The 15,963-nt window shown below is 36.2% G+C and overlaps 1 protein-coding gene across 1 annotated transcript; it reads right to left on the bottom strand.

Moving 5' to 3' along the window:
• Positions 1–485: 485 nt before the first annotated feature.
• On the bottom strand, positions 486–15,880 carry LOC131779212 (leucine-rich repeat-containing protein 74A). The gene is made up of 17 exons (XM_059095740.2): positions 15,512–15,880; positions 13,790–14,040; positions 13,131–13,303; positions 12,075–12,317; positions 11,898–11,960; positions 11,400–11,509; positions 10,708–10,815; positions 8,525–8,618; positions 7,117–7,247; positions 6,790–6,876; positions 6,059–6,174; positions 5,859–5,937; positions 5,388–5,477; positions 4,628–4,732; positions 1,709–1,867; positions 1,542–1,603; positions 486–1,217 (listed from the first exon to the last, which is right to left on the bottom strand). The coding sequence occupies exons 1-17, from the start codon at positions 15,590–15,592 to the stop codon at positions 1,082–1,084; spliced, it is 2,088 nt and encodes a 695-aa protein (XP_058951723.2). The 5' UTR covers positions 15,593–15,880; the 3' UTR covers positions 486–1,081.
• Between the last annotated feature and the right edge of the window lie 83 nt (positions 15,881–15,963).

The raw sequence follows: 15,963 nt of genomic DNA, 5'->3' as shown, positions 1-15,963 counted from the left end.
ATTTTGTTTTAATAAAAAAAATTACAATTTCCTCGATTTTGAATGGTTTAAAATTTCTAGTTTTCCCTAATTCACTTGCCAAGTTGTTATCAGACAGTTTGTTATACGGAAAGTTTGTTATTGGACAGTCCAGTAAGCCAATCACATTCAAAGTTGTAGCTTAAATCAACCAAGCAACTGTTTCAATCATCATAGAAACAGTGTACAGACTCCGAAATTGTCAGCCATTTAATGCAAATTTTCCCTTTCTTTCATAACTTGGCTTTTTTTTTTTTTACTCAGAAATTGTAATTTTTATGATTACTTGGTTATAAGACTTCGTGTCGCCCAATTCGGTCTGTAATCATAATCGTGATGAACAAATCGGACTCCCGCTATGCGGTCGTCCAATTTTATTATCACTCGTATGATTACAAACCGAATTGGACTCCACTCAGTCCTATTACTATTGTAAAGTATCAATTATAGTAATAATAATCAATATCTACTGTTAGGCGTCGATTATTTCAACAATAACATGGAGAACAATTCGAAAACATGATTACTTTCTTTGCCTTTAATCACTATCTTTTGCAATAAAAATGAGCTCCACACATATAAATTAGACATCATCAGTTCGATTCTTTCGAAATACGACTCGTCTTTTTAAGAGCAAGTAAAAATATATTATATCTGACAGTTATAAATTAAGTTGGGTGGAAAAAATTTTGAAGTTCAACAAATTTCGTTCGTTAACTTAAAATGTCAGTAACAGTGCATATTTACAGAGTCGACCATCCTTGACCATAGATTAGCTGTTCAACTTCCAAGCATTCGAACATTTACGAATATCTCCGAGCTCTATTTCGGCCATTCCCGGTTTAAAAGCCACAATCACATTCACTTTTGCAGAGCCAATAAATAATCAATAGTTCCATGTATATCACGTCACTGTTCAACACAGCATCTCTTCCTACTGATGCACATAAGACACGTTTCTTGTTCTACAACTGTGCGATAAATGTTGCCTGTCCCAGTCCCCTCGATGCATATGCAGACCTGAACACTTCACCGGCGTAGTACCGGTCCCCCAGTTTCCTCTTTACATAAGGTCGTAATCGTAGCCCTCTAGTTTAGGCAGACGCATGCGCTCCTCATCAAACTTTCTCTGCCTTTCTTCAATTTTTTTCTCTTGGCGAATTTCTTGTATTGTAATCTCACGACCTCGCATAAGTTCACTGTTGGAGGAAACGAGAGAAACACAGTTATCAAGTTAGAACAAGTTTTAATAAAGTCTAGAAACTGATCCGGGATCGATTGATTGATTGATTTATTGATTGGACAGAAATGTCACCAGAAATAAACATCACCCTCTCAACCAATTAGATACAAACTAAAACTAAAAGAAACTTGGCCAACCGCGTTTTCCCGCGCTTTAGGTGGTTTGCATGTTTTTATTTCGAGTTCTCATTGGCCCTCTGCGGTATTTTCCTTCGTTTGTTTGGTCATTGTGATCCTCCAAGGATTAGACAATCTTTTAGAAAATAATATTAGCCATTTACCTGTACTCAATTTCACCATCGTCATTTATGTCGATGAAGTCAATCAAACGATCAAGCTGCCTCTGCAATGGAAGAAGACAGGAACTCAAATTTGAGTATAAAATAATGATCTGTATGGGAACAGTAGATCAGAGGGAGAAACCATCAAATCAAAAACCGAATGATACCTGCGTCATCACAAGCCCAGTCTCCTTCAGCCCGATCTTAAACTCCTCGCGAGAAATACCACCACTGTGGTCCTTGTCAAACTGGTTAAACCAGTCAACCAGGCGAAGCCGGTTATCTTGAATGAAAGTAAGCAGTATACGCATACCAGGGGGCATTTCCTGAAAGATTAAAAATAATTTTGAGAAAAACACTTAAAAGATGACGCTATTCTACTAAAAAATTATGCAAATTCAAAATAAAAAATAAACAGTTTATTAAAAGAAGCTGAGAGAGCTTCATAATATATGTGACGCCATAAAGTGACAAATGTTTTCGGCAAGTATCATGGAAAAAGGACATTCTTGAATCGTAACTGAATCTACGAGATCCTGAATGAATGGAAAATGATTGTTGCACCATCGGGGGACTTCTTATGATTTCAGTAACCATAAACTATACCAAACCTTTGCCCTGATGTGGATTACAAACCTACGCAAATCGTGTTTTAAAGAGGTGTTTACGTTGTGGTTACTTATTCAAAGGCAATGGTAAAAGAAACTCCACTGCAAAACATGAAAATTCACTGTCTGAAAATAAAATATATTCGCAGCCTGTGCACCAAATTACAGCAAATTACTTCAAATAAAACGTAGGGTACTTCACAATACAACTGAACGCAGGCAAATTAAGACTAATAGTAAAATATATTATTGTGAGTCGGAGTGGCTCCTCTCGAAACTATCACGTCAATTTGACCACTGTTTAACGAACAAAGTTCGATGCCAATACTCGATGTCACGTGCAGATAAAATACGAGTATATTGCCTACACTTTGAAACGTATTTCATTCGTCAAAGCGTTATGATTAGCAAAGCAATATATTTCTTTAAAATTGTACCACTTAATTATATACTGTCTCGTCTAAAGTTCATGGTATGAAAATGAGGTCACAAGTGTTAAAACAAGGTAATTTAAAAATAATGTTTCCGATGATATGAGAAGTGTTCTCGGCTTATCAATAGCCATAAGTCATTTTAAGGGTACTTGTCAAAAATTGCCCAAGAGACAGCTTGAAACGATAAAATGACTTAAAGAACGACAAAGAAAAAAAAGGAGGAATGGGCATCGATGGGGAATTCTTAAAAAAATAATCTCTTCAAATGGAGTTTGCAAGAACTGGAAAAGTAGGTAGACAGACCTTGTTGTAAGACAAATCATCCTTGTGCGTTACGTAACCTTAACAAACCGGGGGGCGGCTGGGGGGACGGAGAGGAGCGCACTCGCAAGGGAAAATTCGGAGCCTAAAATAGAGTCACTTCCAGAATAGTCAGATATTAAAACCTCAATCAAATTGAAAAATAATTGATAGTAAAGGCCATGTAAACTGCGCAGCACCACCATTTCGCTTTATTCAAGACATCATGTCTTGAAAGAAACGTTGTTCGGGAGATTCAAAATCCCGAAACCTATACCCTGTTTGTGGAATATACCTGTTTAGGCCGAAAAAGGGAATGGTCACCCCCCTCCCCTTCCCTCCCCGGCCTCTTAACGTCGGTAACTAACTCTGCCGACCGAGACGATTTTTTCCGTACTTAGAAAGAACGAAAATATCCAAAATCACAACCACCACAACATATGGGCCGTTTAAATCGCAAGGTTAAGATGTTTCTGGCGCCATTAGAGTGTGTTATATTGAAATAAAAACGCACTGTCGTCACCCAGAAAACACTTAGTCAATTGTCTCTTACATATGTCGCAGTTTTCTAGAGGTCTAACATCTTTATATTTAAATTCAAATAAGGAAAAATACACAAAAGGCTAAAAATTTCGAGCATCTTCGGAATAGATGAAAAGGCATTCTTGAAGGCCATTACGGAATTTGAGTCATAAGGCTTCACCACTTTTAAAAGACCTCGGAAAACGGTTGGAATATCCACAAAACCCGAAAAAGAAAACGACCGAAGTCTACAAAAAGTCTGTTAATATATCAGCACTTAAGCCGTCTCTAGCTGATATCAGACTATTTTAACGACCTTTCCGTGGCTTCTATTAGTAACTGGAATAAGCACAGAGACAAAGAAAGGAATACAGAGCGTCATTTGGTTTTTGAAAAACACGAAAACACAAATGGTTCGTTGGGTCGTTTGTTTGTCTTCATTCATTTATTCATGAATTTCGGTTTCTAGAAGACCCAATAAACTACACGTGCCATTTACTAACCTTAACCGACAGTTTTAAGGAGCCTATTAGAAAGTCGTTAAGATTTGAAGCCTCAGCCAGTATTGCGTTTATAGCAACTGTCTGGCATAACTCACGATTTGTTGTGCTTTTGACTTCCATTAGAACTGGCTGGTAGACCGTATCAAGTAGCTAGTTTTTGAGTGAGTTTTCATGAATAGGTCAATGATGTTATTTTCAAATATTCCCTCAAAATAATGAATAAAATTTAAAAATTGACGAACAGACTCTAGCTGGGCAATCATTCACAGTCATTGTTTGGTGTTGTCACGCAACACGAGGAGAGAGAGCATGTCGTGTGATGCGAAAGGATGGCAAAGGAGATCAAGCTTGTCACATCCTGTGACATTTGAATGACACGTATTATGACGTCACCTAATTATAAGCTTCGAGCATCAAATACAAGGTTGATGCAAAAAAAGGAAACTTTAAGGAAGTTTATAAAAATTGAAAAATGATAAAAACGTTTTACAATTTTTGGAAACTAGTTAATTTTTTTTCAGTGAAACCTTGTTCTGAAAAAACAGATGTGAGGACGAGATTGGATCTTAAAGAGTCCCAAAGAATCAAGGAATAGTTTTTTTTCCAATAAATCATCGAGCAGCATTTTTGTATATGGAAGGGGAACTTTGGGTCGATGACGACGACAGCCCCTCGCCGCGACAACAGCAAAAATGAAATGAGCATAAAAAGGTACAAACCTTGGGTCTTTTATAACCACCAATACCGCCTGTAATAATAGTGACACCCTTTTCCTTCTCGATCTCTTTTATTTCATCGTATATTTTTGGAGATACAGTGATGTCCTAAAAAAGTAAATGGATTACGAAAAGCAGTAACGAAATCAAAAAATTGAATTCTGTTATTTTTAAACCATGTAGGGTAGCCTTTGTGGCTGTCTATACGAAATTCACCTCTCCATCGAGAGGTGAAGTCAACCACCACTGGGAATTTTGAAAATTTGACACTTCGAGCGTTATAACCTCGTTACCGCACATTAAGGTCGTGAAAAATGACAGAAACCTCGCCCCTACATCACCACTCTCTCTTTCCACCCGTCCAAACGCTTGGGCAACTCTCAACCTTCCAACACTCCTAAACATAATTACCTGGGACACTTCTCAAGAACAAAGCATCACGTTCTTTCGCCCCTCACCCTCTTCCAATGTTGTTAATTGCCAATGTTTCTGTGCCATCTGTCAACTCACCCTCATTTAACCCTCTTATGTTTCCTGTTTTGCATCTTTGGTCAATGCAACCGCTGAACTGAAGAAGCGCTAACGCATCACGCACCAGATTATAAAAATTTGATATAATGGTTAACGTAGGAAAGTTGAGCGAGCTACAGCATAACTTCATGTTGGTAATCTAGTAAGTGTTTAATTCTTCCCATTTTACAGCCAAACGGACCCTTACAAACTAATTACCTCAATCTTTTAAGTCAAAACTTCATGAGCATACCTCAAGAGACAAGAACTTGATTGCTCGATGAGCTTTAATGACATTTAAAAGTGTCTCAACACCTCCGTCACCTATTGGATTCTTACCGATCTGTAGTAAATAAAAACCACCAAGAACGTTGTCAATCACCGAAACCACGGCACGAATACCTCAAAAGAGATTCTTGAACATAAAGTATAACGCGCATTTCAACTGCGTAAAAGCACTACATGTACCAGTAGTCACTACAGCCAATCCGAACAATGGAATATCTCTCCAGGAGCCAATCATAGCTAACCGCCTGAGACGCGAGAAAATGCAGATGACTAAGTCGCGATTGGTTTTAGTTTTGCATTTGATTGGTTGAGAGGGTGGTACGAGTTTTCTGGACCAATCACAGAGCGTTTTCAAGCAAACCCATTGCAATCCTGTATTCGACAAAGAGGTGTTAACTTTAAAATCTTAATGCAAAACGCTGATTTTCTCACTTACCTTGAGAACCTTGAGATTTGGATGAGCAGCAATGCCAAGGGCTAGCTTTTGTGTTGCCAATAGTCCAATACGATTGTTACTACAAGTAATAATTATAGAAATTATCTTTTGTCGACTAGTGTGTCGAAATTACGTTTCGAAATTCTTTTCAGTAACATTCTAAACATGTATTTATTTTGTACTTCTTTAGGAATTGGTACCTTATGTCGAGTGATTCCAAAGCTTCATTCTTCTTTAGAAATCGTCCAAGTGCAACACAACCCAGCAACGATAAGCCATTCCAAGAAATGTTTAGATGAGCTAGACAATCATTCGTCTGGTGTTACAAGACCAAATGAAACAGTTCAGTATACCTAGGAGATCTAAGACCTTTCCCATTTGCAAGAACAAAAAGCAGAAATTCAAAGTTTAAAAAGATAATCAAACCATGCACCTCAAAAAATTACTTACTCCTGTCACTCATTAATCTCATTTATTTAGTAATTCTCCTTACTGTCTGCCAAACAATTCCCCCCATCACTTCAGAGAATTGGTATTGGATCAACTAATAATCCCCTAATTGACATTTATTAAATCTCATCACTTTTTTGCTTCATATTGTATCGATATTGTAAGGAGAAATTCTGTCTTTCTCACTTATAAGAGTTAAAGGGTTACACAAAATGAGTAACAGAAAAGTGAACAATGATTTTAGATATATGAAATTCGTATATTTGCACTGCGGTGAAGAAACGAATGTAAGAGATTCACGCAGCTAAGAACACTACTGAAACGAGTAGTTGAAAATAGGACCTGAACAAGATTCAGGCCCGTACGGGATTTGAACCCATGACCTCTACGATACCGGTGCAGCGCTCGACCAACTGAGCTAACAAGCCAACAGGGAGCTGGTGAGCGATACGACTGAAGTTCAACGGTGAATGTGAGTTACCTTCAAGCCCTGTGCCATTCCAACAGCACCTTTGAACCTTATACAGTTCCAGCTGACATCCAGATGTTTCAGGCCATAATTCAGGCCCTAAAAAAACAAATTATCAGTTAACCAGCCACTGTAAGTGGACATAGCCTGTTGCAAGCATTCAGATAGTAAATCGAAGCGCGACAGTAACAGCTTGGGTCGTCAATTGCCGGGATATTTTCTTGTTGTTCTGGTCTAATCTGGAGGACTGCCACACGATAAAGCAACCAGCTCTCTCGCTTAAACAAAAAGAAATGCGTAGAACTTAGGGGAAAAAATGGTATTTTCTTAGCTTCTTACAAGTCCTGCTCCCAAGTAAATACCACCCATCTCTCCAATGTCATTGTGGCTCAGGTCGAGGTATGTTAGAGTTCGATTTTCTCTCAGGGCATCTGCAAAGGCTTTGGCGTCCTTGTCGCCTAAGTGATTTGCTAGAGTGAGAGAAAGATAGAAAAAAGGCAAAACATAAGGCTAAGACTGATCATTCGCTCTGACGAAGGGCTAACGCTTGAAGCGTCAGCTTTGAAACTCTTTACGGTGGCCAATTTAAATCATCATCTCAGTTGATAAATTCCAAAATTACAAGCAAGTTTACTTGTCTGTTATGTTAAAAGGAAAATGAGAGTAGAAACCAATTCCCCCTCCTAGCCCTAGTCCGCGCGGCTATCCATATAAATTTGACCTTTGCGCGAATCATGCAATTAACAAATAGATTCCAAGTTGCTGTGCGTCTGTTCAATAAAAGATCACAGAGGACGTCAGAACATCAGTGACACACTCGGCTGCGTCTCGTGTGCCACTTTTCTGTTCTTACCACATTTTGACGTCCTCTGTGATCTTTTACTGAACAGACGCACGGCAACTTGGAATCTATTTGTTTTATATAATAAAGGATTAAAAAAGTTTTAATGATGACGTCATCTATACGTCTGTCCTCCAATAGATCATAAGTGAGAACCAATCAGAATGCGTGCATAACTGAGCTTATTATCTTATTATATGAGCTTATTATATAAACTTATTATATAAATAAAAAAGGTGTGAGCTCGAGTTAAAAGGTAATCGCAAGTACGTTCTTATGCAGCCGTATTCCAAAATCGTCAGGTAAATTGCTCTTTCGTCGAGTGTCCCATGTTCCTCATGTTATTAGTATTGCCTATGCTATACATATTTCTTGTTATTTGTATTTCCTATGTTATTTCCAATCTTGTAATGAGTCGATCTGTTCTTGATGTATTATGTTCGTAATACTTTACTTAAAAACCACTGGCAATGGCGTGTAGATAGAAGAGTTCGGTCGAGTCGTCAGGAAATAAAACTCCTCTTAAATTTGTTGCTAATGCGTTGATTACAATGAGGAAAATCAAGGAAACTTGAGTAAAAAAAAAAAAAACAAAGAAAAAGAAGATCATGAAAATCAAGAGAACGAAATAAAGGGAAAAAGACGGGAGATGAGGATATCAGAATACGGATGGAAAATAATTTAAAAAATCACAATAATCATCAAAGTTGACCAAGAAATGGTATCGCCAAGTTGTCATCACCCTTCCTTGTTTACCTAGAATGGTATCAATCAGTGCGTGGGACATTCTCTTATCATAAGCTCGTAATGGTGGTAACCATTCTTCAACGAGTGTATCTTACCCCTTCCTCTAAAAGGTTCAACAAAACTCTGACTTTAAAATTCTCTACTAAATTATTTACTCACATCTTAACACCAACTTTACCAAAGACTGATTCTTCAGTAACATGCTGGCAAAAGCTAAGCCACCCTCTGAACGGAGGAAATTTTCTGACAGGTTCTATGAATGAAACATGATACATCAGTACCAAAAGATGGCAGCTGTGATCAGTGTACATTTAACCCTTTAACTCCCAGAAGTGATTAACGTGTAACTTCTCCTTAGAGTATTCACACATTATCTAGCAAACAAGTTGTGAGAATACTCAAATTTATCAGGTACAAGATATTACCTTGATCAAACCCTAAATCTCATAACCACTTTACAAGGAAAGTGTAGCAGCCAGAGCAGAGAATTAACAATCAGATCTTGGGAGTTAATTCATGGCATAAAGCTGCATCCAGAAACAGAAGAGACCACAATGAGCCAAACGAAAGATAACCACTGCTTTGTTAAACATGGTGTAAATCATTTCCTTTTTATCAACATTTTGTATTCATAGTGTACTCCTACTCTATATTTAAAGTCAAAGAAGTCAAAATTATTCAAATTGATTTACTGATTAAGAAATTTGTCAAGAAAAAGTCTAAATCAAGCCTCTGTGCAGTTACTTGTAATGACCTTTATGAGTAATGGTATGTGCTAACTGTGAGTGTTTGCCACACATTCGTTATCACATGTAGCCAATCATTCAACAGACTGATTTCACAGTGCCGTGCCTGCCAGTTCCTTTAGGGGTCATGGCTAAGTTGCCAAGGTTACACTCTTCCAACTCAGGAGATAACTATGTTAATGACATGTATCCTATAGTTAGTTAAATAAAAATTTTTAAGTTTGATTCTTGTCTAGCAGAGAAAACTTAAAACTTTTAGAATTGATCAATGCAGCACTTATTATTAAGCAAGTTTAGCATCATTTGCGGAAAATAGACTCAACTCACCTTTAAGTTATTAGTGATAACACTGATGATTTCATTAAAAACTGCCATGAAATAATCATTTTAATACATTCTTCAATAAGTTAAACAAGTTTTTAAAGTGTCTTTATTCAAATGTATATCCAATTAAATATTTACTTGTCACTTCAAATATGATGATTTATACTAGGACAGTATTTATAGAGACAACACTATCATTTATCACAATTGTAAATATTCAGGATATAAATTATATTGAAGAAATCAGTTATTTTAAAATCTATATTTATTACATTTTAAAATCCATATTAGTACTGACTGAAGTATGTCATTGGATACTGAAAACATGTCTCATACAAATAACTCTCATGGTTAAGTGTTCTTCTTAACACTGGGGAATCTTTAGGTGCTTATTCCATCAGACCTATTTTTGGTCTTTCTAGAGTGACAATCATTCATAGTGAGCTTTGAAAAGGTGACAATTCTGACATCTGTTTTTCCCTAATGTGCTTGCACTCCACTTGAAAATCGTTAACTGCACAAAATGTCAGCTATACATAATTCACCTCTGTAGCTAATTCACCCCTATCAACTGACGTAGCCAATCGATGCAGCATAACAGTCCCTTAACACACTGGTTAAGATACATATAGTCAAGTGTTTGAAAAAACACTATTTTTCAGATCTACTCTCATTAAATATTACACAGCTAATGTATATGTAACTATCTATTCCTTTTTCAAATTACTAAAGTAAGTAACTTGAAGTTCACTGAAATCATACTATACTTAAGTTTTATGATTACACTATAATGTCATGTGGAATAGAACAATACCTGGATTAAGTGTGACCCTCGGATTGGCAGTAGCTATAACTTCCTGTCTAGATCTGTTGTCTAAGCTGCTAAAAAGAAACTCTAACCAACATTGATTTCTTGATGCTCATTGAAGCAGATTTTGGAAGAGTCATATGAACACACAGAATGGTTTACCCTTTGTCACAAATAATGGCTCAGAGTAAAAGCCAAAGTCTTCAGAAACAAAGTGTTCAGAATATGATCTCTTTAAATGTCCAAGAAGTAAATGAATGTAAACCATGCTATCATGATATTTCTCTCTGACTCCTTATTTAACATGCAGAAATAAATACCTCATTTTCTTTGTCTAATTATGTTATAAATGATTACTGCACTGGAAAGAACTCAAATATGTATTTATATAAAATCATATCTAGACTGGAATTAAAAAGCTCTTTAGAAGCATTCTATGTAGATTCAGAGTTTTAGTAGCTTACAATCTCAGTGATGTAACAGTTGTCCAGCAACATTCTGGCAAGCGCTACCCCTCCAGCTGCCTCTATATAGTTATCTGTCAAATCTAACTTCTCTGTAAATGTGTTTTTCTGCAAAGAAGATAGAAAACAAAAAAATTGTGAAGATTTAGTTGTGCTTTGCTCCAAACTACGAGGCATATCAAGCATGCCCATTGCTGGTTACCTCTAGGCTTTTTACAATAGTGACATTTTAATCTTTGTTTTGCCCCCTACTATGTCTTTGCCTGTGGCAAATTTGACCCCACCCTTATAATGTGAAAAGAACCACATGACAAAGATTTCCTTACATTATTTTTCAAAAATAACACATTCAGTCATTTTCCATGACACTGAATGACCTTATATCAAATTTCATGACTTTGAAAGGTTGGAAATTATATTACAGTATTCCCTGGCTTCCCAGGTTTTCAATAACACATATAAACCCTTAAGTTAACCCTTAAGCCCTTAAGAGTGGCAAGCTTCTAATTTCTCCCAAGATTACCACCCCTGAATCAAACATCGAGGTCACAAGAATAAAGGAAATGATCATGAACCCAAGACACTCTTAATTATTAGACAAATTCTCTTTATAAGTGACATAGGAAATGTATAGAGAACAGTATGGGGAAATTGCATGCTGATGTTAGGGAGTACAGGGTTAATGAACATACAATAAGAGCTCTAGCAATAGGAAATGTTCCCTGTGATCCAAGCCCATGATGTTTCATGATCACTTCCTGACAGTTGAGGCGGTCAGACAGGAATGAAACTGGAACAAGATCTGTTGAAGAAAATTACAACTATTTTAAATTTTTATTGCATTAAAAATTATCTAAATGAGCCATCAACCAACTAGATGAATAATCTAGGAAAGGAAGACTCCCAAATATAAATTTTAAGGCCAATTATAATATCTATAAAAGGATGAAAATAGTGATCTAGCACTCACACCTTTTTGTGTTTCTGACTTAAATGAATCTAGAGTTGAGCTACTTTCACTGATAATGGTTAACATTCTATAATCTTTGACATTTAATGTAACATCTGATGATAAAAGGCTACATTGAATTATTCAATAAAATCACCTTTACAAACAAAATCATAAACATAAACTTTGTTACAATTTTTTCTAATCAACAAAATGCGATATGAACAAGTTGTTATCTCACCTCCCTCTTTGCATAACTTGTGGTATAAATTTTTTCCAGTAGGATCATAAGCTTTTCGTGGCACTGAAAATAAAACAGTTGTTTGATGACACAAAAATTAAACTGCACTGTAACAATTTTATATCAGCAAGTGACTAAAACTGTAGTTTAAGCACTACTGGCATTATTAATAGTTACCTGGAAAGTCTTCCTCCAGATCAGTATCATATTCAGAACTTGCATCATGGTCCAAGATATCTTGAAATGAAGGGGAGGCTAGTGAAGCCATGTTTTGATTTTCATCAGTTTCTGGGAGGGACACCATGGTGGAGACAGATCCAGGAATAAGGGCACCTGCATTGAATCCTGTGCGTCGACGAGGAAGAACTCTCTCTCTGTCTAATGAGCTCCTTGCCCATGTTTGAGGAGTTAAAGAATTGCCTAACAATTTAGATAATTATGACAGAGAAAATGTAGTTTATAATTTATGATAATTCAATTATCTGGGTTGTTAATGCAAAATTACCAACCGTAAAGAGTTTTTGATTAAAGCTGATGTTTAAAGCATTGGCTCTTATTTTGTAATATCCCCCAAATATGCAGTGCCACATTTTCTTTAGAAACTTACCCCCTTTATTCATTTTCAGTTTATAATTTAAATGGAAACTTTCAGGCATGCTGATCAAAACCTTTGAACTCAGGCATGCTCATGTATGCCGACTAATTTACCGTGCCAGATGAGACTACTTGCACTAACAAAGCCATGAGTATGCCTTTATTCTAACACGTAAGTAATGTAGTAAATAATGAACCAGAAATTTACATAACTATAATTTCAAAAGGGCTAACAGATTGCAGGCCACCTTGAAAAAATGGCAATTTAACAAATCAACATTGGCTTGAGGACAGTCTCACCATCTGTACTCTTATTGTCAATGATATTTGTCATTACAGTGGTCAAAATGTTGTGGATTATGAGATGCAAGTGAGAGAGTCTGCAACAAATTTTTGCCTCTATGATGAAAATATCACTGTGGATATTGGTATAGACCACACTAAACCACTGTCAGTTTGATTTTTATCACAATATCAATCTCAAATAAAAGGATTCTTTCAGTGATCAGTGCCTGACACATTGATGCAAGCAGCATTGTCTGTACCCTTATCAACAATGGCAAATTGGCCAATCAGATTACAACATTACTGCCAATTAAGGTAAAAAATTGTCTTGATTCATTAGGTTAGTAAACTTACTCCCACTGCCATTTAATTTTGGTTGATCAGCATTTGACGATTTTGCATCAGTGTTTGTTGCTTGTCCTTGCTGTTCAGCATGATCCTTCCAGACCACTCTGGCTTTTGGTGGAACTTTCTTAGATTTTTGTGAGCTCTTGACCCCACTTTTACCTTTTTGAGGACTTTTCAATCTGTGTGTATATCAAAAATATAGCATACAATTCTCACTATAATACCACTTTTTGTTCAAACATTATTCTAATCCCAGTTAATGTGAGAGTCTCCTGGATAGTTTTAAAGAACCAACCCCACAGTCTCCCAAAGAGAAACAAAATCTTCTGAACTAAATTAAATTTAGATTTTTTTGGAAATTTATCTCTATAAAGCAAATAGCCAGAGTTTCTTTTCAAGGATGTTACAAGCATGTTTAATAAGTGATATCTTTTTTAATTCTCAGATCAAGCTGTCCTATTTCACTGACTTTAAGGTTTTGGGGAGAGTCTGAGACAAGGTGGTTGATTAATAATTAGGAAAATCATTGAGTGTTAATTATCTACAGACTGCAGATGATCACAAATTTTTCATAATATCAGATTTATAATAAAATAATCAAGATAATTAGATTCCACTGCATCCTCTAGAACAATAGTTTGAATTGTATATCAACTGTTAAGTACCTGGAAATTTTGTGTCCACTTCCTGTTCTGTCATTATTGCTGTTGAATCCAAATGCGGAGCTTGGTCTGGACTCAGTTGACAAAACATCAAAGCTACCATCCTTCTCATTATAAAGCCCTAGGGAAGTTTGTGGTCTTGAAGTTGGTTTAGCAGTTGAGGTAGTTTTAGGAGGTAATGGTGTAATTGCTCGGCGATATATGGCCTTCTTTGCTGCCTGTTTTTTAATAGGTAAAATATCTGGCTTATCAACCTAGAAAACAACACCAAATGATGATTATATTTCAGCATAATTTTTAAAACAAATATCAAATATCTAAAATAATTGACACCATTATGAATAATGAGGCCAAAAAACTCACTAGAGGAGACTTCAGTCTCTCATTACACAGAGCTTTCAATAACTTTTGCCATAAGCAGTTGCCAATGGTGTAACTAAAGCAGCTGGGCATCCAGAAAAGGAGCCATAAGGAGAAACCTAAACAAGAGCGACTGCTTGCAAGCTTACCTGACAGCAGTAAGTCTTATAGGCAGCTGTAAACCACCATTAACCAGCTTTTATCAATATTGAAACTCCTCTTAATATCAAGACAGATGATGTATAAGTGGAGGATCAGTTTTATCATTTTAAATGTTATTATCTTCCCTTTCAAAATTATTATCAAGTATTAACATTTTTTAAAACAAAGGAAAAGGAATCCTAAATCAAAGATAGGTCTGAGCTGCAAGAGTTACATATCTCCCAGGCATGGAAGTTGGGAGTGGAAAAAATGTTTGGCATAAGGAGATCAAACTGCAATTCCTTAAAGACCAAAAAATACCATTGATAGAAAAGTAGAGAATAAAGTGCAAAATGCGATTCTAAGAAAAAGGTCAAGACCTTACAATCTAATAAGAAAACAAACAAAACTGCAGCTCCTTGTAGCGTAATCTCAAAGACTTGCAAGATTTCAAGATTGGATCAAAATTTTTCTGAGGCTAACATGGTATCAGGGTGTAGATCACAATTCGTTATGGGTAAGTGCAAGGTTCATAATCTACCATTCCTTGGCTTGTTTCTGATTTGGAATCCAAACAGATGTTTTTGGTGTTAATACGTTTCTAGTTGTTGGTTGGTAAAGAATGGATAACAAATGAGGTCTTCGAATTAATTCCTTGGAGCCCTAACCCAGGTCACTGAGTTAAATCGAATCCACTCAAACATTTATATATATATACCAGGTAAGGTTAATATTTTTAACATTGTACAAATCATGTTTTGCATGATACGTAAGAAATCTCTTGTTTGTGCAAGCTTTCCTTGATATACTTTTGCAAAGCATTTTCTACAACAATTAAAACTATCGTGTGATTTAAATGAAATGATTATGTAGTTCCTCAGTTAGTCATTAGTTTGCTCATTAAATAGCATCATTATAACCTCTTCATCGCCAAAACATTCACAGATTTTCTGGGATGAAAAGCAGCTTGTCGCACATCAAAACGAAGGAGTTCCAAGCATCAATAATGATGCGGTTTTAATCCTGGCGGGATCAAAGCAGTGTTTTAATTACATCAGTTGCAAGCTTCATTAATTTAGAAAGTGAGCATTAGAGGCGCCTTCTAAGACTTACGATCAAATCATCGCCTTAACCATTTACAAGAATACGGGTAACTAAAGAGGTCACGTAATGACATTTTCAAGCGCTGTTATTTCTCTGTTCACAAATAGGGTTAGACCTTACCAAATTCGTCGCTGTGATCGTGTCTCCATGGATTCCATGAGTATTTGTTCCATTAGATTTAACAGACTTCGAGGATTTCATGGTAAGAAGTGAAAAACATTATTTGCCCTACCTTCTTGAAGAAGGTTTTAGGGCATTTAACGCATCCAGTAGATAAAGAACATTCCACTTAGTTATGAAAAACAAAACATAACTGCGGCGCAAGATGTTCTGAATATTTTCCAAATCTCTTTTAATGTCCTCATTTAGATGTCTTAGTTGCTACGCACCCGAACCTAAGTAGGGTAGGGTGAATAGTGCAGTTAACGGTATCTTTTATGGCAAACCCTACCATAGAAAATTACCATAAGATTTCAATCTAAATTTTTTAAAAAATGTTTTGTTCTCCTTAGGTTTTTTTTACATGAACCCTTGAGAAAAAAATGAACAATGTTACATCATTCTTGACCCTC

Source organism: Pocillopora verrucosa, chromosome 8 (genome assembly GCF_036669915.1).
Source record: "Pocillopora verrucosa isolate sample1 chromosome 8, ASM3666991v2, whole genome shotgun sequence".
In the NCBI taxonomy this organism is placed as follows: Eukaryota; Metazoa; Cnidaria; class Anthozoa; order Scleractinia; family Pocilloporidae; genus Pocillopora; species Pocillopora verrucosa.
Note: the sequence above shows the minus strand (reverse complement) of the source record. Positions and strands in the feature narration are given on the sequence as shown.